At 39.9% G+C, this 23,871-nt stretch overlaps 2 protein-coding genes across 2 annotated transcripts; one reads left to right on the forward strand and one right to left on the reverse strand.

Moving 5' to 3' along the window:
- Positions 1–10: 10 nt before the first annotated feature.
- Positions 11–3,943, forward strand: LOC121335185 (SRA stem-loop interacting RNA binding protein). Its single transcript, XM_041403043.1, has 4 exons — positions 11–144; positions 300–358; positions 2,060–2,167; positions 3,819–3,943. Exons 1-4 carry the CDS (start codon positions 51–53, stop codon positions 3,876–3,878), a joined length of 321 nt encoding a protein of 106 aa, XP_041258977.1. The 5' UTR covers positions 11–50; the 3' UTR covers positions 3,879–3,943.
- Positions 3,876–22,924, reverse strand: SNW1 (SNW domain containing 1). Its single transcript, XM_041403019.1, has 14 exons — positions 22,844–22,924; positions 21,676–21,829; positions 19,163–19,324; positions 12,713–12,808; positions 12,517–12,623; positions 11,580–11,684; positions 11,411–11,480; positions 10,500–10,565; positions 9,099–9,215; positions 8,606–8,747; positions 6,817–6,913; positions 5,877–5,994; positions 4,710–4,873; positions 3,876–4,633 (listed from the first exon to the last, which is right to left on the reverse strand). The coding sequence occupies exons 1-14, from the start codon at positions 22,855–22,857 to the stop codon at positions 4,429–4,431; spliced, it is 1,617 nt and encodes a 538-aa protein (XP_041258953.1). The 5' UTR covers positions 22,858–22,924; the 3' UTR covers positions 3,876–4,428.
- Between the last annotated feature and the right edge of the window lie 947 nt (positions 22,925–23,871).

Consider the following 23,871-nt stretch of genomic DNA (forward strand, 5'->3'; position numbering starts at 1 on the left):
CGGGGCCGCCCCTCCCTCTCTCCGCCCCTCCCTCTCACCGCAGTCCCGACATGGCGGCGGCCAGTGCGGTACGGGCGGCCGGGCGTCGCTCCCGGCGACTCTTCGACATCTTCGTGGCTGAGATTCCCTGGACGGTGTCGAGCAGTGAGTCTGCGCTCCCCCTCCCATTCCTCGCCGCTGCTGGGGCTGGCGGGGTTGGGCGGCCTCGCCGCGTGTGCCGGCACAGGCCAGGGTCGGGCCAGGGCGGCGCGGCTGCGCGGAGGCGCCGGGCGCGGGTAACCTGGTGCGTTTTCCCGCAGAGGAGCTGAAGGAGTACTTCTCCCAGTTCGGGTCGGTGCAGAGGTGCCAGCTGCCTTTCGTGAGTACCCGCGCGTCCTCCGGGCTGCACTTCGTGTCTTCTCGGCGAAGCGGGGAAGAGCCGCCGGCTGCTCCTGCGACTGGGGCCTTGCCCGAAGCAGCTTCCCCGCTTCCTTGGAGCTGCAGTCTGCACCCCTCATCTTGAACTCTAGTGAGGTTTTCCGCGCTCTGTACCCATAGCTCCTTCTTCCAGGAGCGCCACTACTTATCTGACAACGCTAGGCCTTATTGAAGCTTAGTGGTTTCTGTTGGCTTTCAAACAGCTTTACAAACTACATCCTTCAGCATCCCGTTGATGCTGCTATTTCTAAATAATTAATCTAAGTGCTTTGAGCTTCTCTATCACTGTGTTGACATTCTTCTGACAGAGAATAAAGTTTTTGTGTGCCTGGTCGCACTGGCCAAAAACTAAAGATGTGGGTATGAACCTACGGTCTTTTCTTGCTGCGGATTAAGACCCTATCCAGAGTGCCGGGCTAACACAAAACCTGTGACTTCTGCAGGATGCTGCCAATGCCTCTGTCATTTAGGCTGTTTATCTTCTGAGTGCATAGATCGCAGGTATTGTAGTATCTAGTGCACTTTTAAAAAGATGAACAGTCAAAAATAAGTATTCCTTTGCAGGTAAATTGCAGGCCATTGCTTGAGGTGTAAAGGTTCTGTCTGCTTGTTTCTCCACTTGAAGTAATCCTGTTAAATTAAGCTCAGGGTGTAGTAAACTTTAGTTAGTGAGCTGATGGGTTCACTCTCTGTTGAGGATTAGTTTGGCAATGGAGAAAGTTTGAAACAGGCTGGTTGTTTTGAACACCTGAAGCTTAGGTATGTGCCTGCCTGTCACGTTTTTCCTCAAGCCCAGGTCAGACTGCATTGTTTTGTTACAAAGTCTGGTAGCTTACCACAAACCCACCTCCATCACTGATTCAAGTGATGCATTGTGTACGTTCAGATTCAGTGATTGCTTGAGGAGTTTCATTACTGCTTAAAACGCAGAGGTACAAAAATCATCAGTGTAGGACAGCCTAATTTCGACATCACTGTGTTACTGAAACCGGGCAGTACCCTGTAGGTGGTTTGGAAGTGTTGCCAGTTATGTCTGATGATGAGAGTGGCTGAGCTGTTGTGAGCTCTGAGTGGGATCAAATAGAGACAGAAGGCACTTGAATACCTGGCTTTTCCTCATTATCACCTGTTTATTGACAGCTGTCTTTTCTGACTGGCAAATTATTTCTAAAAATAACGTTTTTCTTTTCAGTGCAGTTAGTGCTTGTCATTCTAAATGGCACTCTGCTTTCCTAGTGCCTTAAGCAGCTGCTTTATCTTGCTGAACGTTGTTCAAGTACTGTGGCCATTCAAATGTCAGTTCTGTTGTGACTGGCTTATTAGTAGATAAATACTGCAGTTTGAAACTACTGTCTATCCATTATTCCAGGCTTCAACTATCTCTTAAGATTGTGATTTTTTGTTATTATTACTAGATTCTGATTGAAAGGGATGTAGAACAGCCTTTGCTAGACCACTCACACTGTCACTGACACCAAATGTCTTCATATGAAAAAGGCTCCTGAAACATCAAGTGCACCAATTCCTCTGATAATTTCTGAATCTTTAAATTCAATATCTGTAGAAAGTTTTTAACAGCCTATGTGAATATTTCCTATAGTAATTGCATTTTGTTTGTTTTTTTTTTCTAACTGGTAATTAGAACAGAGATACAGGCTTTCACAGACGTTATTGCTGGATTAAATTCTCAACTCCAGAAGAAGTTCAGAATGTGTTACAGAAGGACTCCCACATTCTTGAAGGTTCCAAGGTAACGTGTTAATTCCTTTATTACCATATTCTTTCAAAGTGTGGTTAAGAATTTTGTCACTCAGTGTGCTTTTAATGTTTTTTGCATCATTACAACTTCTGTTTTTTCCCTCCTCTCAACTTGAGTTGTTAGGGGTCAAGATCATAGAGATAGCAGAGAGGTCGCACTCCAAGTAGTTTGGAGTTTATAATGTAGGCTTCTGCAGGTGGGTTCCAACATCTGATCTGGATGTTTAGTGGCAGGGGGAACATGACAAAGAAAGTGATGCTAAGCTTCAAACTTCAGTGAAATTTATGTTTTCTCCAGCTGTCATTTCATACAGGAGAAATCAGCTGCTTGCTTTCATGTGTTCAAGACAACTCTAAAATCGCGTTAGTGAAGGGTCTTGTTCTCTCCATCTTGAACATTTTAAATTTTAGTAAAGTAAAACACTTTGGCAATCTCAGTGCATTAATGTATGCCATTGAGACAGTGTAATGGTCTACTACACATACAAAAGTGTCTGTCCTTGACTGGTCAGCTAGAGCCAGACAACTGTATCATCCAGCTTCACTGTAGCATAGAAACACAGCAAAGCCGTCTCACCACTTTCCCAACATTTAGTGTGCAGTGGTGTTGACAGATAAGGAATAAAGAACAGTGAGTCAATGGCTGCCCAAAGCCATTTTATTAACAGCTTTCGTATCAAAATAATTAGAAACTTGCATCTGGTATGTTCCCTAAATAGGCGATTTTCTTACAGACTTGCATGTGCTTCAGCTGATAAAACTGCTCAGATGGTGTACTACAGAGGGAAACTGTGAGCAACAGGCAGGCTGGTGTATCAGACACAGTCAGTTCAAGCCTTTGATTAATTAATAATTCTTCTTCAATATCCTTTTGACAACTGATTTCTTATTTTGAGATTTTAAATGCTAGGAGATAACAGAAGGAATTGATGAGAGACTTCAGTGATGCAGTATTTTGATTGTGGTAAAGTATTTCACTTGCCATGGTTCATGTTTCTGCCTAAGTCATCATTGATTGTGGTTACTTCAGTACCTATTCCCAAGAAGAACTAACCTGTGAATTTCAACTGTGGTACAAAAATGGGAGCAGAAATTAAGACTCCTTAAACTGAGATTAGATTGGCAGTAGGTTGGTCCTTCATAAATTGTGTTGAACTAGGATGTTATCTGTATGCAATTATCAAATTAGGTACTAGAAATAACATATTTCCTGGAAATTTTTACTGCTTTTTGTTCTGAAGCTGTTAAGGATAGCCGCATGCACTTCACTGCCTATACTCTCACAAGAGGTGCATGCTAAGAGGCTTCTTTATAGTGGAATAAAAAGCAGAAGGCAAACAGTTATTTTCATTTCTTAAAAAATGCAGGCTTCTCTATGAAGCACTTTGCCATTTTTTCTAGGCTAGGTTTAGACAGTTACTTTTTATTACTTCCCGTTGAAAGCACAAGCTTTTAAGATGCATTTTGCTTGTACAGCTAGCAGTTGCTGCGGATATATACTCAACTTTCTTATCAGGAAAGCCCTGGCCTGGGGCTTATGAAACTGAATTGATTATAAATATATCTTCTGCTTTCTGTGATCAGAAATGAAAAATAACAAACTTTCTTGCCTAGCTAATTTCAATAATTTCCATTGTTTTCAGCTCACTCTCAAACAGCAGATCCGTAGAAGACGCAGTCAAAGAAAGAGTCAAAGTGAATGAGTGGTGGAAGGAGGCTTTATTTCACTAAATGTAAAGAAACTAAAATAAAGATTACTGAGAAACTATGAATGAGTACTTGTTTCAAAACAGAATCCAGCTGTTTCCCCTCCCTTGTTCAAATAAACTGTATAGCCACACTAAAACACTGAATTATTACACCCCAGCATCTGTTACAGCATAAGATGATCATTATGTACAGCAGGAAAGCTCTTAACAGATAAAGTCAAAGCTTCAGCTACCTACAAAAACTAAAGCTGTAGGAAAGGGGCTACATTCTTACCCTGAGATGCTGGGCAATGGGGAATCAGCAAAGTCAGAACTTGCTAAAGAATAATTCATTCCCTTCTGAAATGTTTCAAAGTGGTCTCCATGTCTTCTCTCTCTTCAGGTAGCTGTCATGTGTAGAAGAGTTAGTTTATGTATCCACACGGCCAGAGTTGTGAACTGCTGTGTTACAACGCCATCCTCCTGTACACCCAATATTAAAAATCCTTTTGCATGAAGTCCAAGCTTGCAGTCCATTTCCCTACCTCTCAAGGAGCAGAGGCATTCAGTCCTTCCTCCTCTTCTTGCTCTCATGCTCGTGTTCCTTAGGGCGGCTGCTGTCTGATGGCCGTTTAGAACCACCATGTTGCTTAGCTTCCTCCAGAAACTTGTCCAAACCAAATGGATCCTCCTCAAATTGAACTGGTCCATCTCTGCCCCTGCCTCTGGTGTTACGATCCGAGTTAGAAAATTCTTTGTCAGGAACAAACCTGCAGGAGACGGTGATAGTCAGCTGAGTATCTTCAAAATACTAATTAACAATATTTCTTAAATTTATTTCCTTACCTGTTGGTCTTTATTCGAGCCTCTAGATCATCTCCATACATGTCCTTATCCATATTCTTACTTGGCCTGTAGATGTTTTGGGCCATATCCTTGCCACTTCTCCAAGGCTGGTCATAAACATTGTAAATTTCATCCTCTCCTCCAGCAAAGCCACTATCCATACCCTGTGAAGAACAGCAGAACAGTACAAATTAATCGACAAAACATCAGCTAACTTATTTTATCAACAAAATACACTGATGATGTTACACAGTTGCACAAAGATGACATGGTGTGATTTACGGTTGATTTCAAATGAATCCAAGCACTTAATGAAGATATGAGTGGGTTTGGGATTAAGTCCAGAGAACATCACATTACAGGCCTCAGTCCTACTTTTCCAGATAGCAACAGGAAGGATTACAGGCCATCCACATTTCAGAATAATGGATCATTTCAGTCTGCCCTGCAAGTACAGCTGTCTGCAACAGCTAAGTACAACCATACAGAAATGTGTATTATTCAGAATTTCTAGAAAACGTGATTTAAGCTGACTGATCCAAATCACACAGAGGCTTATATAAACTCTGAAAGTATAACTATCTTCTTGTTCATTTTGGTTCATCAGCTTTCCCTCCTTGCCTGCAAGTCTTTTATTGGAGACATGAAGAAGATTGATTGACAAACTGCAGGTCTATTGAGGGATTTGCTGAAACCCAATCTATTTTGTCATCTCTGAATAGTATAAAATTCAGGGAAAATAAATATTGCTGTTAACTCTTTGTATCTTCAGAAGTATTAACACAAGCAGTAATGGAAATAGAAAGTATTTACTTGCTTCTCTCTGAAAGCAGATTTCCTATTCAGTAAGTACATTTGTACAAGAGAAGAAAATTAGGTCACTGCAGCTTGAAGGCAAAATAGTTTTTCTCCCCACGCCCCAGTGAGAAAAATCACAACAAAAACACTTTAATCAAGCTATACACTTAAAGTATTCTTTTTTTTTTTTTTTTTTTTGCATAGGCTCTGGATAAAGGAAATCAATTGTTTTTGAAACACTTATGTAAAGAAATTTTTTCTGAATGTATCCACACCAACCCTGAGAACAGCCTCTCTATAGTATTCTGTTTGTACCCACAAAGGAATGATGAGCATGTTCTCATAGAAAGCTGTGAAAAGGTATTTTACCTTGCTCTGGTTGAACAGCCTCTGGTCATATTGGATTTCATTGGATGGCCTGGGGTTTGGTACCCCCAGGGCAATAACTTCACTGATATCCCTGTTCTCATTTCTTTGCAGCTTTGACCTGAATTAAAAATTTGAAAGTTTTATGAGATCAGTAAACCATACTTGTTGACACGCTCAATTGCAAACCGATCCAGTATTCCTCACTAACAATTTGCCTCAGGAGCCAGATTTTGACTGTTGTTCTTCCTTACTAGGTAACATTTAAAATTTGTCTCCTGGCAAAGGAAACATTTGGAAAAGTTATGTTCAGCTGGGCATGACATTTAAAGTTGCTTTCCACTATCTGCAATTCACATCAAGCTGACGTGGTCTAAAATGTCATATTTGTTTTTTGCAAGAATTAGTGTAGTTATATTCTGGAAAGGCCGAGCAATCCAATTTCAACATACTAGAGATTTTAAGCATCCAGAAACCATTTGCGCTCAGAAATCTCAGTGGCTTCAGCTAATAAGATACTTCAGCCTACCTTCATATATCTAAGCTTACTTAAAATGAACAGCTTCAAGAAACAAAGCCACTATTGATAACTCTGGCCTCACCAAAATTAGCAGATTCAGGTTTCAATCTTTGCTGTCAACATGTTAATTAAAGATGAACATAAAACATTAAGTCCCACTGAAGAAAAACCCACCCAAAACCAACACAGCACATCCCTCTTTCCCATTTATGTGGAAAATTCTACATTTTGAAGAAAGTACTACAGCATTTTAACACAGTAATGCCTTTTCATACAATGAACAAACTGTGCTTCATACCATGACTATCTCCACAAGATACAACTCAGGCACTTCTATCAAAAAAAGGAAAGCCCAGTAGTAGGTTCCCTAGTGGGGAAGCCAGTGCCAGTACAGGAATAAACCAGCTTTTTTTTGTGACTCACCTTTTATCAGGGGCTGCCCGGGAAAGATTTCTGTCATGCTGTCTCTCTTTGCGCCTGTCATGTCTGATTTCATCTCTTTCTCTAGCTTCTCCATCCTCTGAAAAAGTAAAGATTGCTCATATAGACAAATATTTGAAGTTTGAATTAATTATGCCACAGACACTGGCATAGTAATTCAATTCAGTATTATTTTACAGAAGAGTAGTGACCCTTAGCACTATTTAAAATGTTACACTTTAAATAAACTGAACACATGAACACCACAGCTTTCTTATGCCCCAAGCAAGGGACTGTTCTTGGTAAGTCAAAGCAGACATCCTAACAACTACGTTCTTCCATCTTTCAAGACCTTAGAATAATTGTCTGTCTAGGAATTAATATCCTAAAACATTTACAGATCATTATATCATAATTCTGAGCATAAAAGTATCATTGAAACACGCAGGGATTTAAGTGTTTTGAAGAGCATTATGTGATGCAATATCAGAAAATCACCCAGGTTGGAAGGAAATCGAATTCAAAACCTGCTAGCAATGCTGAATTCAAAACAGGTTGGTCAGGGCTTTTTCCCACTCGGGTGAAGAAAACCTGCAAGGATAGAGACTGACAAATTTCCTAGGCAACCTGTTCCACTGCTGTTTGTCCTCATGGTGAAAATTTTTCTCCTGACACATAGTTGAAACTTCCTGCTTCAACTATTGACCACTGTCTCATTCTTCCACCGCACGACTTGGTGAAGCTCTCTCATAATCATTTAGGGATCACTGTGACATGATCTTCTGGGTAACCTTCCCATTATCTGGCCCCAATGGCACATCATCTCCTAGCAGAACAAGCCTTATTCTCTCAGCATGTCCTGAACAGGCAGTTACTCAAGCTCCATGACCATTCTGATGCCCTTTCCCTGAACTGACTCCCATTTATCAATGTCTTTCTTGTACCTGGAGGCCCATAACTGCACAAAGTACTCCAGATGATGTCTAACAGGTCACCAATAAAAGGAAATTATTACTTCCTTTGACTTACTGGTTACACTCCTGCAGATGCAGCTTTGCATGCCCTTAGCATTACTGTTGCCAGTGCACACTGCTGGCTTATATTCAGCACATTGTCCACTACAACTCCTGGGTCCTTTCCAACAGAGTGGCTCTCCAGCTGGCCAGCCCCCAGCCTTTTGCTAAGATGTTAGTACATCCTAGCAGCAGGAATTCGCATTGTATGACCAAATCCCTCCATCTTCTGAAGAGATTGTAACTGCTTTCTAAGTTCATAATCTTGATCTTTGAAGTGTGATTTCCATCAGAGCAGAAGACTTAGCACAATGGAGACAATTTAGTTAGGTTGGCAGCAGGGTTTTTTGGGGCCTACTGGCCAACAGAATTGCAGCTCTGCAAGATCAGTTACAACAGTGCAAGAGCGAGAATGTTGTATTTATCACCTTTGATAACTTAAAGATGGTTTAGTTCTTCTAGACAAATCTGCCCTTCATCTGCAATAAGCTTAAAAAAATTAGTTTAGAACTGTCCATGAAAGCCATCACTTGCACTGATGCATTATTAACTTCAAAATACTCAGTGTCCTAAACCTGTATACACCAACATATTGATGTGAGGTTCAAACCTGCATCCCATCAAACCAGCCAGTGTGCCAACCAATAAAGACACAAAATGATGTCATACTTAGAAATTTCAACTGGTATTTAGATACTTTAAGTTCTCAGATTATTACTCCAAACCCACACTTATGAGTATTAAAAAAGGCATAGCGTCTTAATGACAAAGAAATGTACCTTTTTCAACATGGGTTTTGATCCCTGCTCTTCTCTCCCTGGCTTTCTGAGCCATTTCTCGGAGCTTTTCCTCGTGTTTCTCCTTTTCTTTCTGAGCCATCTTCCTCTCCACCTGGGCACGCATCTCTACTGCCTCACGAGCCTGCACAAATAAGACACGGTTAAAAATACAGAGCGTAGCACCTGGGATACACGCAGATCTGTTAGGGAGTTAGCAGTAAACAGGACAGAAACGAAGCCAAAATTAGGAAGCTTAAAGCCCATCAGCCACAGCAGTTAGAGCTGAGAGACAAGACCCATGACTTCCAGTAACTTAACTCATGCTGAGCCCATGATTCAGAGATCGTGGGGATAAGGCCTTAAGTCTTATGTTAGCAAAGAAGCAGGACAAATCAAAAAGCTATAGCCTATTCACAGCTGATTTTCTGAAGGAAACTAACATACAAAGATAGTAAAACTATATGGAACAAAACAGCGTGAAGAACTACCTGACCTTTCTGTCAGCAATATAGAGCGCCTCAGCAAGTTTGGCGAAGTTTTCATTAATGTGAACAGTCTGCAATCCTCTGCCATCTGCAGCCAGACGCTTATCTAATGGAATGGTGTAACCCTACAGTGGGAACAGAGAGGCAGTTAATCACAGAAACAGTATTTCTAATAACAAGCATTGTTATATTTGTTGTGTAACAAAACAAAAATACATACAAAATTCACAGCCCATCATTATTATGCCTCAATGGATCTCCTTTTCATATGCACTTCAAATTTTTCCAGGTAATACAAAACTTCACTCCAATTCTACCCGCCCACTAAATCCAAATAACAGCTTCCCTTCAAGGTTCATCTTAGGACAAAAGACAGTTTTCAAGTGATAAGATCCACTTTTTGCTTTGCGTTAAGAACTACAGATAATAGCTTCTCCAGTCTCTAAGCCATTTTACAATTTTTTGCTTAAAAATTGTTTTACCTAAACTGTTTTCATACCTGTTAAGAGATTAGCTGATTCAAAATGAGAAAGTAAGGGACAAGGCAGCCAGCAAAATTAAGACAAACTAAATGCCAATTTTGTTTTCCAAAGCTGAAACTCAAAATTATTTACAGATTATATTTAAAGATTTTTTTAGTGAGCTCTACAAAATTTTTGATTTGGTTTTAGCATCTGTAACCTAAAATTCGATCTCCTAATTAGCGTCAGTCCCAGTTAGGCAGCTGTGTTGGGGTAGGGAAAAAAAGTGACATCCAAACATACAGCTTTTCCTTCCTCCATCTGAAGAGGCTGTCTCAGGACAACTGTTTAGTACATTTCAGAATGATCAGACCAGTTACTGCAGCAAATAAATTCTCCCCTCTCTAGGAACATAAACTTAATAACTGATAAAAATCAAAGGGACAGGACATACCTACTACTCAAACAAGGAACATAAATAGCTAGCTGACCAGTGATAAAAATTAATTAATGAAACAATGCAACAAGGAAAACTTTCCAGAAATATGGACTATTAATACTGTAGTATTAAAAAGAAACATGCTTGGGTCTGTGACAGTCTGCTGTTTTTCAGTTTTCAGTAGATGGCTTTACTTTGTGCCCTTGAGAGATTTTGACTTTGGACTGCACTATTACGAGGATTTTAACTTATATAAATTTTTCCTCTCAAAATTTAAAATCTCTGTCATGAAGTAACATATTCACCCTCAGTTCTATACTCTCAATTGGACAACCTTTATATGCCAAACTGAAGAAAAATTAACTGTATCATGTGCTCTCCATGCTGGAAGCAGCCAGTGTACCTAACTCTAGATGTTTAACATCAGTATTATTCAAGCTTAAATCATTCACTTAAGTTTCCCATCAGGAGGCAGCATTAGAAAAATAAATTTATGACAATTTAATTACCTTTGCATTTTTCCAGTTTGAAATGCATGGAGGAATTTTCCACTCTTGCTGCTCTTTCACAGTCATCTGATTTAAGAGAATAAGCAAAGTCATCTTGAGATTTATAGTAAAAGAAAATACTGTTTTCTTTCTCAAAGGCAGCTATGAAACTATTGAAATAAGTTAGAGTACAAAGTTCAGGACTCCACAACAAAACCCCAGCTCTTCTTAGCAGCAGTAAGATTACAGAATCAAGGAAAGGTTTCATTGGAATGGACCTTAGAGATCAGCTGCTTCCAAACCCTCTGCCATGGGATTTATTTTTGCACTGTATCTTTGCCAGCACTAAATAAAGTCCTGACAGCTCTTCAGCATCCTCTTAAGCTTTCATCACACAGGCTGTAACTCACAGCCAGCTTGTTAACATCTGCACACTTAGCAGTTATTCAAGTTGTACCAAACTGATGAACCACCACGACATTCATCTCTTAGAAGGAGCTAATCCTTAATGACACAAGTCACAATGACACAAGTGTTATTAAGGATTAGCTTAATAGTGTTGTCTAAAAGCAACGTAAGAGTACCCAGGCTAAAGCCTTGGTCAGCTCATTCATGCCATGAACAAATTCAGCAATGCATCCCTGCATAGAATATACAAGACATCTACTCAACCTTTGAGAAGATAAATGAAAAGACAGCTACTTTCAGAACTGCCCAAATGAAAAAAAAAAAACAAAACAAAACAAAACAAAAAAAAACAAAAAAAAACAAAAAAAAAACCAAAAAAACACAAACCTGCACTGGGCACCAAGTTTACCACTTCACACCAGAAGATCAGTAATGAGAAGGTATACAGAAATGAACTAGATCGAAGAAGAATTTGTGGACCCACCTAAGCATTCAAAACTGAGACCAGCTATGGCATTTCATACCTTTCTACTTGGAGAGTGCATTACAGGTGCTGGAGGAGATGGTGGTCCTCGTGGAATCTTCTTGTTAATTCTGAGCAATTAAGAAAACAGTTACAATCACAATCAGCATGTTGCACAGAAATACACTTCAGAATCTTCTATTTGCCCTGAACAAGCCATGAATACATACTTGAATCTTGGAGGCTCCATAGGGTCCTTCTGCATTTCCACCATCCGAATAACTCTCTGTTTTGCTCCAGAGTTGAATGCAACTCCTTGCTGAGATGGTGTGTACCTGAACAAAATAGAGTGCTCAGCTCTCTGCACACAGCTATAGTCTTTTCCCACCTTCATTTTCACTCAGTTCACTACTCTAGCTGTGGTTTCATTTTATCCACAACAGTTTAAGACTACCCCACTATGAATGTCAGCAGCAGGTAACTGCACAGATGATACTGCACTGAGTGCAGACTCAGTTACACCAGAGAGAATGTAACTTCTCTTTAGGGCTATATTCTCCCGTTTCAACCTAGAGTCTGAAATAGAAATAAAACAAGTACAGTACACGTAGCTTGTCACAATACTCCCCACCTATGTCTGTGAAGCCCTGGTGTTTTCTTACTGTTCATTAAGAACCTCTTCACATACCTTTTTTCAGAATTAACTTCAAGCCAAGTGTAACCCTGACATGAAATGTTTCCATGTTTGAAACACAAAATCATCGTAAGTAAGTATCAACCTCCTCATAATTCCAATTGTTTCCAACTACTAATTTTCTGTGAAGGAAGAACTTTGTTACATGTCTTCTTGTGGCTTGAAACTTGCAGTAAATACTTTGCTTTTAGGGCAGCATCATTAATAGTGACTCCTGGCAAATCTGTGGTTTTTTGCTAACACAATAACACCTCCAAAGTGCCATAACTCGTGACATGTTAAATACATATTTCTACACACTTCAAAGTAGTTAATCATTAGTAGGTTAATTCAAAACACAGAAGCCAGTTTCATATTCCTTACAGAAGAACAGAATTCAAGAGGAATTTCTGTTCTCAGAAATTCAACAAATATGCCAATTTTAATCCATTTCGTATATCACACCATCTTACAGAAACACCAGCACTACATACCGAATGTACTGTGCAGGAGCCAGTTTGTCAGCAGCTCGAACTGGCATGGCTGCTGCAACTTTCTGGGAGACTGATTTCTCCAAGGCTGCTCTTGTTTTCTCTGTTATCTGAAGAAAAAAAACCACAGTGTCTATCTCATCCCATTGCAAGACATAAAGCAAACCACCGTAACTAGGCACATCAGTGCATAAAATACCTCTCTAATTGCCTCCTCATCTGGTCTTTGCAGTTCAGGATCATCCACATTCATGACCTCTTTTGGCACAAGATCTGTGTACTTGCTGTAAATAACCTGGAAGACATTAGATTCTATTAGTGCTGGTGAACAGGAATAAATGTACATATATCAAAGGAAATGTTTCAGGCTTAGACTATACTCCGGGTACCAATTAAAATTAATATACAACTATAAATGCATTATAATTACATTATGAATAGAATTACTGTCCTATTAGAAGACCTGTTTACACATATATATACTCTGGACCCCATTTTATAGATGGAGTAATCGAAGAAACAAAACAATCTGATAAATATAATTGTGTAAGTTGCTTTCAGAGCTGGCGTTAGCCGTTTTCTGCTTCCCATTCCTAGTATCTTCCTTTTTTAGGGACCCCAAACCGACAAAACCCCACACATTTTTACTTCTGTTTTCAAGGATTACTCAAGAATTTGATACAAATATTTTCCACAATTTGTATTTTTTCATTTCATTATGTTTACTGTTTCCTTGAAAAAATAAATACTTGAGAAATCTGGTCTTGACACTTTCCCTTACATAGGTACTTGAGTTTTCATACAACATGCAGCTAGCTCCTGGCAGCTCTAAGTCCCAATTTTCAATACAGGGAAAGAACACTATTAGATGGCTTCAGGGAAAAATGTATTGGATTACATTTTACATGTAATTGAATACATGCAATGCTTCACATGTATCCAATAAAATAGGAAGTTTTAGTTCAAAGGGTTAAAAGTCAAGAACTATTATTTCAAGTTCATTACACAGTACATGTCCAACTACAAAATTAACCTTTAGCCTCAGCATTAATTAACCACACGAGAACCATTTTCTACTTCTCAGCCTTCACTCCTAAAATTTAATCCTTTGAATTAGTATCAGTAATATCATAGCTTCTCAGATCCTGAATGAAGGACATCTGAAGAGAAATGTTCCTCTAAGGTAATTAACTTGTAAATCCAAGTGTCTTGCTCAAGAAGAATATGAAAAACAAAGTATGCTGAAGGAGCTATAGAGCATCCAAAAAGACAAAAAAAGAAAAAAAAAAGATAGTCCTTGTGGTGGTCCAAGAGTGATTTAAAAACTACTTGACACTGAGGTACAAATTACCTATATGAATTATTTAAACTCTGAAGTATTGTATGGAAATGGAAGAAGCTTCATTATGGAAGAAATACATAATATAGATTAAACTATCCTGTAAATACAAATATTTCTGTTGCCATCCAAAACTTGATACACCTGCATGTTTTAATTGTAGTCCTTTTCTGAAGTGATAAAAGAAGGTAGATAATGAATTTACATTTCTTTTTGTTGTTTTTCTAGACATTTATCTTGTTTCATGAGTAATGCTGAGATATTTCATTCATCTAAGCTAAAGGAGAGACTGGGATTGTTTGATATTGTACTACCCATCCACTACCATTTTTCAATCTACAAAATTTGAAAGGAAGCATGAGCCTGAGCAATCACTCTGATTGCTACTGAAAAGCAGAATGTCCTTCTAGGCAGAAAGAAAAACCTCAAGTTTTGCTACAATTACGTGATTCTCTGGTTGGAGCAGCCTTAACAGGCAGCAATTAGAAATCTGCATGGCACTACAATCAGAAAGAGAATAATATTACCTAACTGGCTAAGATACTGTGCCACATGGCAGGATTTAGACATCAATCACATTCAGAGTCTCACAAGGCACTAGAGAGATGCAAGTGTCTTGAAAGAAATTTCTTAATTTGCTACAGAAATTTCTTAATTTACAGAAATCCTCAACATATTTTGTTCTGTATGTCTCCACCAGCCCCGTACAGTGGTCATCAATCCTACATGTAAATCAATAATTTACTATCAAGCAATGCAGCATCAATGCCTTCCTTGTCAAAGAATGGTTTCTCCATATGAAGCATATAAAATTTAAGAAGTCATGAGATTACCTGGTTGTAAACCTGGTACACACATGTCCTGGGTTGACTATATGATGCTTTTATCCCTAATTGTCTTGTTCTGTTTATACTGAATAATAAGTTTTACACCTTTAAGACTCTTCCAGAGAGGGAAGAGGGGAGGGAAGAAGCGCGCAGTTTGTTTTCAGACTGCACTCACTCCTCCACATTCCTGCTCCTGGACTGTGTTGTCTGCGGATGGACAGACAGCAGGACAGAGCTCCTTTTTTCCCCTTTTTTTGCTTTTAGTTAGTTTTAGCTAGCTGAGGCAAAGAAGTTCCCTGGACTGTGATTTTTCCTTTTTCTTGGATCTGTTCAAGCCTGCTCTGGACTGAACATCCAGAAGAGCACCGGCAGCTCCACCTGAGGCCCCTTGGCCGGGCCTGGGCCGCGGCATTTCCAGCACCAGAGAGACTGATCAGAAACTGAGTGAGACGAGCTGCAACCCCGGGAGGGGACTGTTCTCAGTTTGCTTTTTTTCTGGAGCAGCAAGAAGTTTTATTGTTTAATATTGTTTGGGTTCTATTGTTTAATGAACAGGTTTCTTTCCACTTTTTTCTCCAAGGAGATATTTTCTCCCAAACCAGTTGGGGGGGAGGGGCAATTGAATCTGCTTTCGTAGAGAAGCCCCTTTGGGGGTTATCTCCCAAACTTGCCCTAAACCAGGACAACACACTAGAAAACAAACTGGTAACAAACACTCAAACCAAGCTCTGCCACAAAGACAAATAAGTTGTGAGTAAATAACACTTTTGATAATTTGAGTTAGATTCACATTCTCTCGACCTGTCCCATACCCGTGACAGGACTTCCTTCAACAATAGAACTACTCTCTCATAAACGTTTTGACTGAATCAACAATCTTGGGAATAAAACTTGTAAATAAGCTTCATAATTGGGTTTTTTTCTCCTTTAACAAATAAGCCACAGCCTCAGGCCATGAAGAAGCCTCAGGCCATGTATCAAACTCCAGCATATAAAGTTATTCTTGCTGGAAAACAGTAAGGGACCTAACAGTTCCATTCCTCGACTTCACTCTTTCTTCTGTCTTCATAAAAACACAGGATGCAATTACATGTTCTTATTTTCCTAATAAAGGACAGCACCAGTCTCATCAAAATATATCACTATTGATGCATTATTTTAGCCTGGCTTTTAGTAATGTAAGTAGAGAAAGTATTGAAAGAATTTAAGGCAGCACAAGAACTAGCCACACAGCTAGGCTAGAAAGCCTTCATCTTGACAACCAGATGCAAATCCATCCGTAGATCCATAAGGTCATGCATCCAGGCCTGTCAACATTATCCAAAATTTCATGTCTAGCAGACTTTCTGCCAACCCCAAGCAGGAAGCTTGTCAGACTATCACACTGATGTCAGTATTTTTCAAGGAAAACACTCTCAAGCCATTATTTTCTAAATACATAAGGGAACAGATGCAAGGGAGATGAACCACTGCAATAGTAGAAACTGCTGACAAGTCATCTCAAGATAGGGGTGGGTGATGGAACTGCTGCCTCTACAAGAAGGTAGAATACTAAATTCAACTTCAAAAAATCCATAAGCTGTAGCAAGAGCAAAATTTGCTTCCTAACTGAGACCAAACAAGTAGCTCCTAGAATAGGTTCATAAGCACCATCTCATTTCTGGCAGGCTGCTAAGTATCTGTTTCTTTTAGCTCTAAGTATTAAGATTGAAAAAAATATTGAATTACAGCTGCAGCTCTCTGGAAAATGAAACTTCTACATCTAATCCTACTGACACTGTATTATCAGAAGCTCTGAAGAGAAAATATTCCATATTATTCAACTCAGCACAGATCACCGAAGAACTGCTCCCTATGACATCTCTGGCAATATTTTCTCCTGCAAAGCAAATCAAATCAAGAAATAGTAGTTCTGTTATTTCCAGTGAAATTGTTTCAAATACCTGTTGTGGCACAGAAAGTCAATTTTATCCTGAGCTACACCAAAAGCAGCGTGGCCAGCAGATTGAAGGAGGTGATTCTGCCTCTCCAGATACTTTGGTTTGGTAAGACCTGAGCTGGTGTGCTGCATCCAGTTCTGATGGCCCAAACACAAAGAACCTTGACCTGCTGGAATGAGTCCAGATGAGGCCACTAAGTTGACCACAGCATTGTAGCACCTCTTCTAAGAAGATGGGCTGAGAGAGTTGGTGGTGTTTCAGCCTGGAGAAGAGAAGGCACCAGAGAGACCTTACAGCAGCCTGTCAGTACCTAAAAAAATCTACAAGCTGGAGAAGGACTTCTTATAAGGCCATGTAGTGACAGGACAAGGGGGAAGCACTTTAATCTGAAGGAAGGCAGGTTTAGATCAGGATTAGGAAGAAATTCTTTACTATGAAGGTGGTGAAGCACTGAACAGGCTGCCCAGAGAAGCCATGGATAACCCATCCCTGGAAATGCTCAAGGCCAGAACAAATGAGGCTCTGACCAACCCGGTCTGGCACAGAGTGTCCTAACCCAAACCATGCTATGAATCTGATCAAATCTTCCCTCAGTTTTACTCCCCTTTGAATCACAATACTTCACCTTTACTCTCAGCTTTTACATCCAGCTGGATGCAATCAAGATCAACCTGACACAGAAGGCAGAGCTCAGGATTTAGGAAACCCACCTCTACAGTTCTACCTGGTTTTAGAAAAGTCCCACATCTCTTCCATGTTGGTGAATGAGAATATTACTGCCTTCATTATAGACAACATATGGAAAGTTAATGAAAGTACAGATCTTCATGAATCAACTATGACCAACATTAACAGCTTAAATTTAACTCCACCTGTTAAGAAGCATTTTCCTAACTTTAATAAGACCCAGTGAAAGATTATGGTAATTTTTGCCTCAAGCCTATTATCATATCTAATTATTTTTCAAACATACTAAGATTCCAATCTGAACAGTTCTATTACATACAAATTAAAGATAATCCTACAAATAAGTAAAGATGTATTTGACAAGTTATAAAAATGAGGGTTTAACTACACTAATTTTTTCTTATTATTCAGCCTGCAGCCTTCCCAAAATTAGTATGATTACTTATTGTCTAATTATCTGCTTGAAATTATTTTGCACACTTTCAACAAAGTAACACTTCTATTTAGCATGAAGCATCAAATATTTAGGAAAAAAAAATATTCAAATAGAATGAATATTTACCACCTTCTTCTTGAAAAATAATTCCAGGCATTAGATAAAGCCTGATGGAACTTCAGGAAAAGTCCCCTCAATAAAAATATTGCCACTGCTGGTTTTTTTTCTGTTTAGTCTATTTTCTTCCATGTGACAGCATGCAGTCCAGTTTGCACTCATCTTTTTAAAGGTACTGCAGTGACATGAGGCAGAGGATGAGGATCTGCAAGATGTGATGCTTTGACACGCATATATCAAATATAAAATTCTACTGGCTGTAGAATCTATTTAAAACAATAAATTTATCTGTTAAAAGTATTTTCCCTGATATTCTTAGAATGCCCATCCTATTTTTTTTTTTGATTGAGAGGTAAAGTTTGTATTTTGGTTTCCTCCCTTCCTCAAATGTAGTAAGACATGGGGCATATTACATAATCATAAGCTTTTCAAGGCATGCTAATTTAAAGCCCAAGAAGTCAAATTATTTTGACAACTATTCATATCTATTAGTTATTAGCTTTGTAGTTAACACTGTTTAGACTTTCTTTACAGAAGATTCTTGCTGGAAGAAGCTGCTGGTCACACACTTCATCAGGCCTCAGCAGCTTTCCAGCCCCCAACACAAGCTTTAGAGAATTAAAGTCCATGTAACCCACCTGGTTACACTTGAAAAGGCACGTGTAAATACTCCTTAAAGTAGACTTAATAGACCCAAGTACCTGATCTCCTCAAAACTATTTAGGACCTCAAGTGTCATCTCTTGGTTTTAGAAAGGCTACTGGATACAGGAAATTGAAGTTTCCCCTAAAAAACGCCACGAGAATCTTGCTATCTCTGAAGTCAGTACAAAACGTTTGCAGTATAACCACTGGCAATACTTTCTGCTGCAATTAAACAACAATAGCAGAAACAGAGCACCAAAAACACTGAAAACAACCCAAAGTGTCAAATGTTGGATCAGTAAGATATAAGGTGCAGTATTCTGAAGGCTCACCTGTGTTTTCTGTCCAGCTTTTTGCCCCCTCTCTCTACACACTAAAATGAGTCTACAGAACTGTTTTCAGTTCCTTGTCTCCACTGGACAATGAAAACTGCTAAGCCATCAAGTAAGTTCTGTGTAGAGATTTTCCCCCTTTTTGCCTTATCTTTTAATTACATTACAGAGAAGACCACAATTTCTGTCTGACATTATTTTTAATTTTTAAATCAGAAGACACAATCCATGTGGTTAATGCCAGACCAATGAGTTCAAGGATAGGCAATGTGTACACACAACTTTTCCAAGCATACATGCCAGCTGACACATTGGAAGAAATATTACCTTGTCCTTCGACTGTCCTTGTCGAGCAATTGCATCGTATTTTATTTTTCCTTCTGCATCCACCTGAACAGCCAAAGCATTGGACATTTTCTTCTTTCTGCCCATATCCAATGGGTATTGGGCCACATGAATTTCTGGGAAAGCACCCCCATCTCCAAAATCCTACAGAAAAGAAAAAGTAGTGAATGTCCAAAAGACAAAAAAAAAGTGAAATGGAATGGAAGAGCAGACTGACTTCAACAAAAACTAACTTGGCAAGAATGTTCCAGTGACTTTATTATTTCACTGGTAAGAGAGCAATTAATGAGAGAACTGACAGTTAGTAAAAGACATGGAAATGGAGAGATATCTTACAGTAATTATTCCCTGCACAAAGTAGGAACCGATATTACTGACTAGAATGTGCAGGCAACACTATGCTACAGACAATACAAAATTAAGTATTTAATTATCATGTCACTTATTAATTAGAACTTCAAAAATTGACCTTCTGAAAGAAAGCAACTGTGGACACTAAAATTACAAGAGCAGCATTTTTATGAAGACTTCTACTGGTTATTTGTTGCTTTTCACACCGCAATGGAGAAGATAAAAAAACATTCCATTCTTTTTAAAGCCTGTAGCTCATAGCTTTACAATGTTACATGTGTCAAACATTCCCTTACTTTGATGTGTAAATACACTGAAAATTGGGCCAGCACCCAACAGCCCAATACTCTTACAGTTTATTCCTCTCTCCTACAATGTGTCGGTGTAAAAGCATTTAATAAACAAAAAAAAAGCATTTAATAAACAAAAGACTTCTTAAAGCAGATCATCCTGGCTCAGTACCACAGAGGATGCAGTGGTACCATTCATAAAACAACTTCAGGCTACAGTTTCAAATGAAACACCTTGGAGGAAGCATTTGCTTAAAGCAGCATGAGCACCTCTCCCTTTCTCTGTTGCAAAGGCATGGCTTATGTGGAATCTGGTAACAAAACAGATCAAAAAATAAGAATGGGTGTCTTGAGCAGATCAATCTCCCTCCACACTCACCATGTGACCAAGTAGTTACCACCAGTGGGACAGAGTGGACTGAGACTGGAAATGACCAAGCGGAACACTTCCAAACAAGGACAGCATGCTTATTGCATCTGCAAATGCTCCTTGAAACACAGTTTCCATATCTTAAGTTTTCTACTGGATGTCCCACATTCAACAATCAGCTGTTAAAGTATTAGCCAGAACCAAAACCAGTCTTTCTTAAATTTTTTTTTTTGGGTAACTCTTAAACATATTAAGAACAGCAATGGCAGTCCAGGGTCACTGGACAAAGGTTATGCTTTGAAAGCACTTACTGCAATTTGCACTTCTTTTTAAAGTAGAAAGGAGCCCTTAAAGGCTTTTTGGGATGTGTATTAATTTGTGGCCAACTGGTGCTGGAAAGTCTTGGCAAACCTTCAGGACCTGGCATCTTAAAAAATGTCTTTATTAACATTAAGAAAGAATAAGCACTAAAACACTAACTTTAGTACTCAACAGTGTCGGAACGGAAACCTACACTGGGTATAATGAAAACATAATTTTTGACATCACACACATGCAGCATATGACTAACTGCTGAACCCACATAAGAATGTTTTCTTTCAGTGAACCACTGGAACTACTATTTGATGTACATGGATCACCCCAGAACAGTGCTGGATTTACAAAAATGGCACTCAAACATAGATGAGGGCAATGTTGTTATAAACTGATGAGATTATGGTATTTGGAAACAACATAGGATCACACATGAACTACTGTAACAAAACTTCAACAGCATGCTTGTTCCAAGAGCACTGGCTTGTGACTCATCAGAACAGGTCTCAGAAGTTATTGTCAAGGATCACTTCAGACTGAGATTTTTTCTGGCTCACAGTGAGAGACTGTACTAAAACAGTTTTGTAATCAGATCACATCTGTATTTTCTTTCTACCTTTAGCAGTTCCAGTTTAGATTACATTAAACTGGCTAGGGTTACAACTAATAACACATAACATTGTCCAATTGACTAATTTTAATTTTCCTTCCAACTGTAATAATTTTGTCCCCCAATAACAGCTATCATTTTGAACAGAACACATGGATGTTCTCTTCTCTGATATACACACACATTCTCTTATTTCAGCTGTAATTCAGAATGTGTATTTAACACTAACAGAGGAACAATATGGATGTCTTTCTCAGGGGAACCTTGTGTTCCCAGACTGTAAACCCAAAGGATCACAGATGTATTTCCACATTGTAAGACAACAATCTCTGAACAGAAGTAGACATAGACCATCCTGTTTACCATCAAATGTTTTAAAGAATCTGGAAGACTACAACCTCTCCCAACACAAGAATATATCAAGTAGTCTGGGTGATGCATGTTTTAAGGCTTTGCACAATTCTCAGCAACATTCCAGGTGATCAGAGTTTATTTCTACTCCAGAATTTTTTTTTCCCCTTTAGCAGACCATTACTACTGTATCAATTTAAATATTTACCTCTAGCACCCGTGGTATCCATCCTTTCCGGTAACCATATGGGGGAGGTTCCCTTCTGGATGAGACCAGAGCAGCCTGCCTGGATCTCTGAGCTCTTGCTCTTTCTTCTAGTTCTAGCTGATCTTGGGACAGCTGGGTTGGAGCTGGCAGAAAACTGGACATCCACGGACAGCAACCACAAGAGAATGACATAAAAAGTTTATTTTGGAGCTTCACCCAAGGACACTCAACTATGCTTGAGTCAACTTCTTGCTAAGTCAATACTTTCTTAACAATCACTCTCTATAGATTAAGAAACAATTTAGGATACTTGACCATTGCACTCATAAATGTGAGAGAAGCTTCTGAGATTTAGTAACTTCTGAGATTAAAGTGGCAATGCGTGCTTTCTCATCATTCTGAAAGATTCTTACAAAAACAAATGCTAAATTAACACACATTAACATTTTTCTTGAGCAAAAGAATGGCAACGCCCGTTTTCCAACACGAATGTCACATATCACTGGTATTCTTTACACTGCCATGAATAAGAAAGAAGTATTATGTTCCTGTGTCTCTAGTCCCAGTGATTCGCTCCTTCTCTCAAAACAAACACCCACAGATAGATCTGACAACGACCTCCCCTCTCAACGCCTGACACCTCCCTGCCAAGGGCAAGTCGAACCCCAACTTCTTCACTTCCCCTTTTGCACCTCTTCTTGTCTACACAGCCCTTTCGTGCAATTGCTAAGAAAGCATGCAGAGAAACTCGGGATTCCGGGGCAGCCACCGCAACTGCACTCCCATGCCCCGCCAGAGACACTGCAACTCGTAACAAAGACCGCTCGCCCTCTCTGACGGTGTAGAAACCTCGCCAAAACCCCACGGACCCCACCGAGGCGGAGGAGCTCCTTCCACCCGCAGTGAACACGCGACAGAAGCAGAGCCCTGAGCAGGGGCCAAACACCCGCTCCCGCCAGGCTCCCCCAGGCCGCAGCGGCCCTCGCCGCACTCTCTGCGGCCGCGGCCCGGCGGGCGGGGCCACTGCCCAGGAGAGGCCCCGGCCCCTCAGCGCGCGCCCTAACCGCGGCCGCTCCCGTCGGGGGAGCCCCGCAGCGCGGCGGGGAATCCCGGGCCGGCCTGGAGCGCCGCATCGCCCTCACGGCCCGGGTGAGCCCGCCCGACCCACCTGGTGAGCGCCATCTTGACCGCGTACGCCGTCCGCTCGGCAGCAGGCCGCCGAGGAGAGGGAAGGCGACCACACCTGCACATGCGCAGTACCCGCAATGTACCCTGGGAGTTGTAGTCTTCATGCGGTCACTCGCAGTGCGGCTGCGCATGCGGCAGGCCGCAAGGCGTCCTGGGAGGTGTAGTTTTACAATATCCTGGATTATTTCTTCAGCCATCCGATTCTGCTCCCTGCATTATTCACACAGTCTCCAACAAGTTCAGTAACTTCACAGTTCATCCCGCTGAATATGTCCAAGTAAAAAGCAGAAAATATAGAGCAAATGGATGGAAATAAAATTTATTCTGATACCTGCTGCTTAGAAATTGTTGAACTGGGACATGGAAGTGAAGGGAAGAAAAGAGACTAAAAGTGGTGCAAAAAATTGATTTAAAATAGAAAAACATCTGCATTAAAAAGGAGTTGTGCTGTCTATGTTATATGGGCATTCATATATTATACAGGAGTTTTTAAAATCAAATCTTTTTTTACTCTTTAAGAGTACGATTAAAATTTGGAATATGGAAAACTACTTCTCAGAGAATTGTAATACATGGGAACTAGGTGGAGCTTTACATAGGAAAATCACTATTTGAGTTAAAGTGGCAATATTTAGCACCATATATAATCAAAGATGGTTATTAATTAATAGTTGCTATTGTTACGTCACATCTAGTGAATCAAAGGCAGAAGAGTCCCACTGAGCCAGGCACAGTTCATCTAGAGAGAAACAGAAGCCAGACAGGGAAGAAAAGGGTAGAATGACTAAAGAAACAAACATGGTCCATCAGAGATTTAAAAAATCATACCATAAGAGGCAGGAATACGATACTGCAGAGTAAGTGTCTTGCAGTCCACTTGCAGTCATTTTGTCTGCCTTATCATCTCCTAATCTGAAGGGTGAACTACTCCTTCAGGCTGAATTAATCTGCTACAATTTCTAGGACTGAGGAGATTTGGAGGAAGGTTAGGACAATCCTGTGCAGTCT

The sequence above is a fragment of the Onychostruthus taczanowskii genome, unplaced genomic scaffold, assembly GCF_017590055.1.
Source record: "Onychostruthus taczanowskii isolate IOZ18803 unplaced genomic scaffold, ASM1759005v1 scaffold1, whole genome shotgun sequence".
Classification (NCBI taxonomy): domain Eukaryota; kingdom Metazoa; phylum Chordata; class Aves; order Passeriformes; family Passeridae; genus Onychostruthus; species Onychostruthus taczanowskii.

Bases quoted from the DNA above. Each gene is read 5' to 3' on its own strand.
- LOC121335185 (XM_041403043.1), top strand. From the start codon at position 51: ATGGCGGCGGCCAGTGCGGTACGGGCGGCCGGGCGTCGCTCCCGGCGA. The intron at 145-299 runs GTGAGTCTGCGC...GTTTTCCCGCAG, and splicing joins TCCCTGGACGGTGTCGAGCA to AGGAGCTGAAGGAGTACTTC. The intron at 2,168-3,818 runs GTAACGTGTTAA...CATTGTTTTCAG, and splicing joins ACATTCTTGAAGGTTCCAAG to CTCACTCTCAAACAGCAGAT.
- SNW1 (XM_041403019.1), bottom strand. The intron at 12,624-12,712 runs GTATTTTATGCA...TTTTTTCTTCAG, and splicing joins ATGAGGAGGCAATTAGAGAG to ATAACAGAGAAAACAAGAGC. The intron at 8,748-9,098 runs GTCAGGTAGTTC...TTATTTGTGCAG, and splicing joins TCTATATTGCTGACAGAAAG to GCTCGTGAGGCAGTAGAGAT.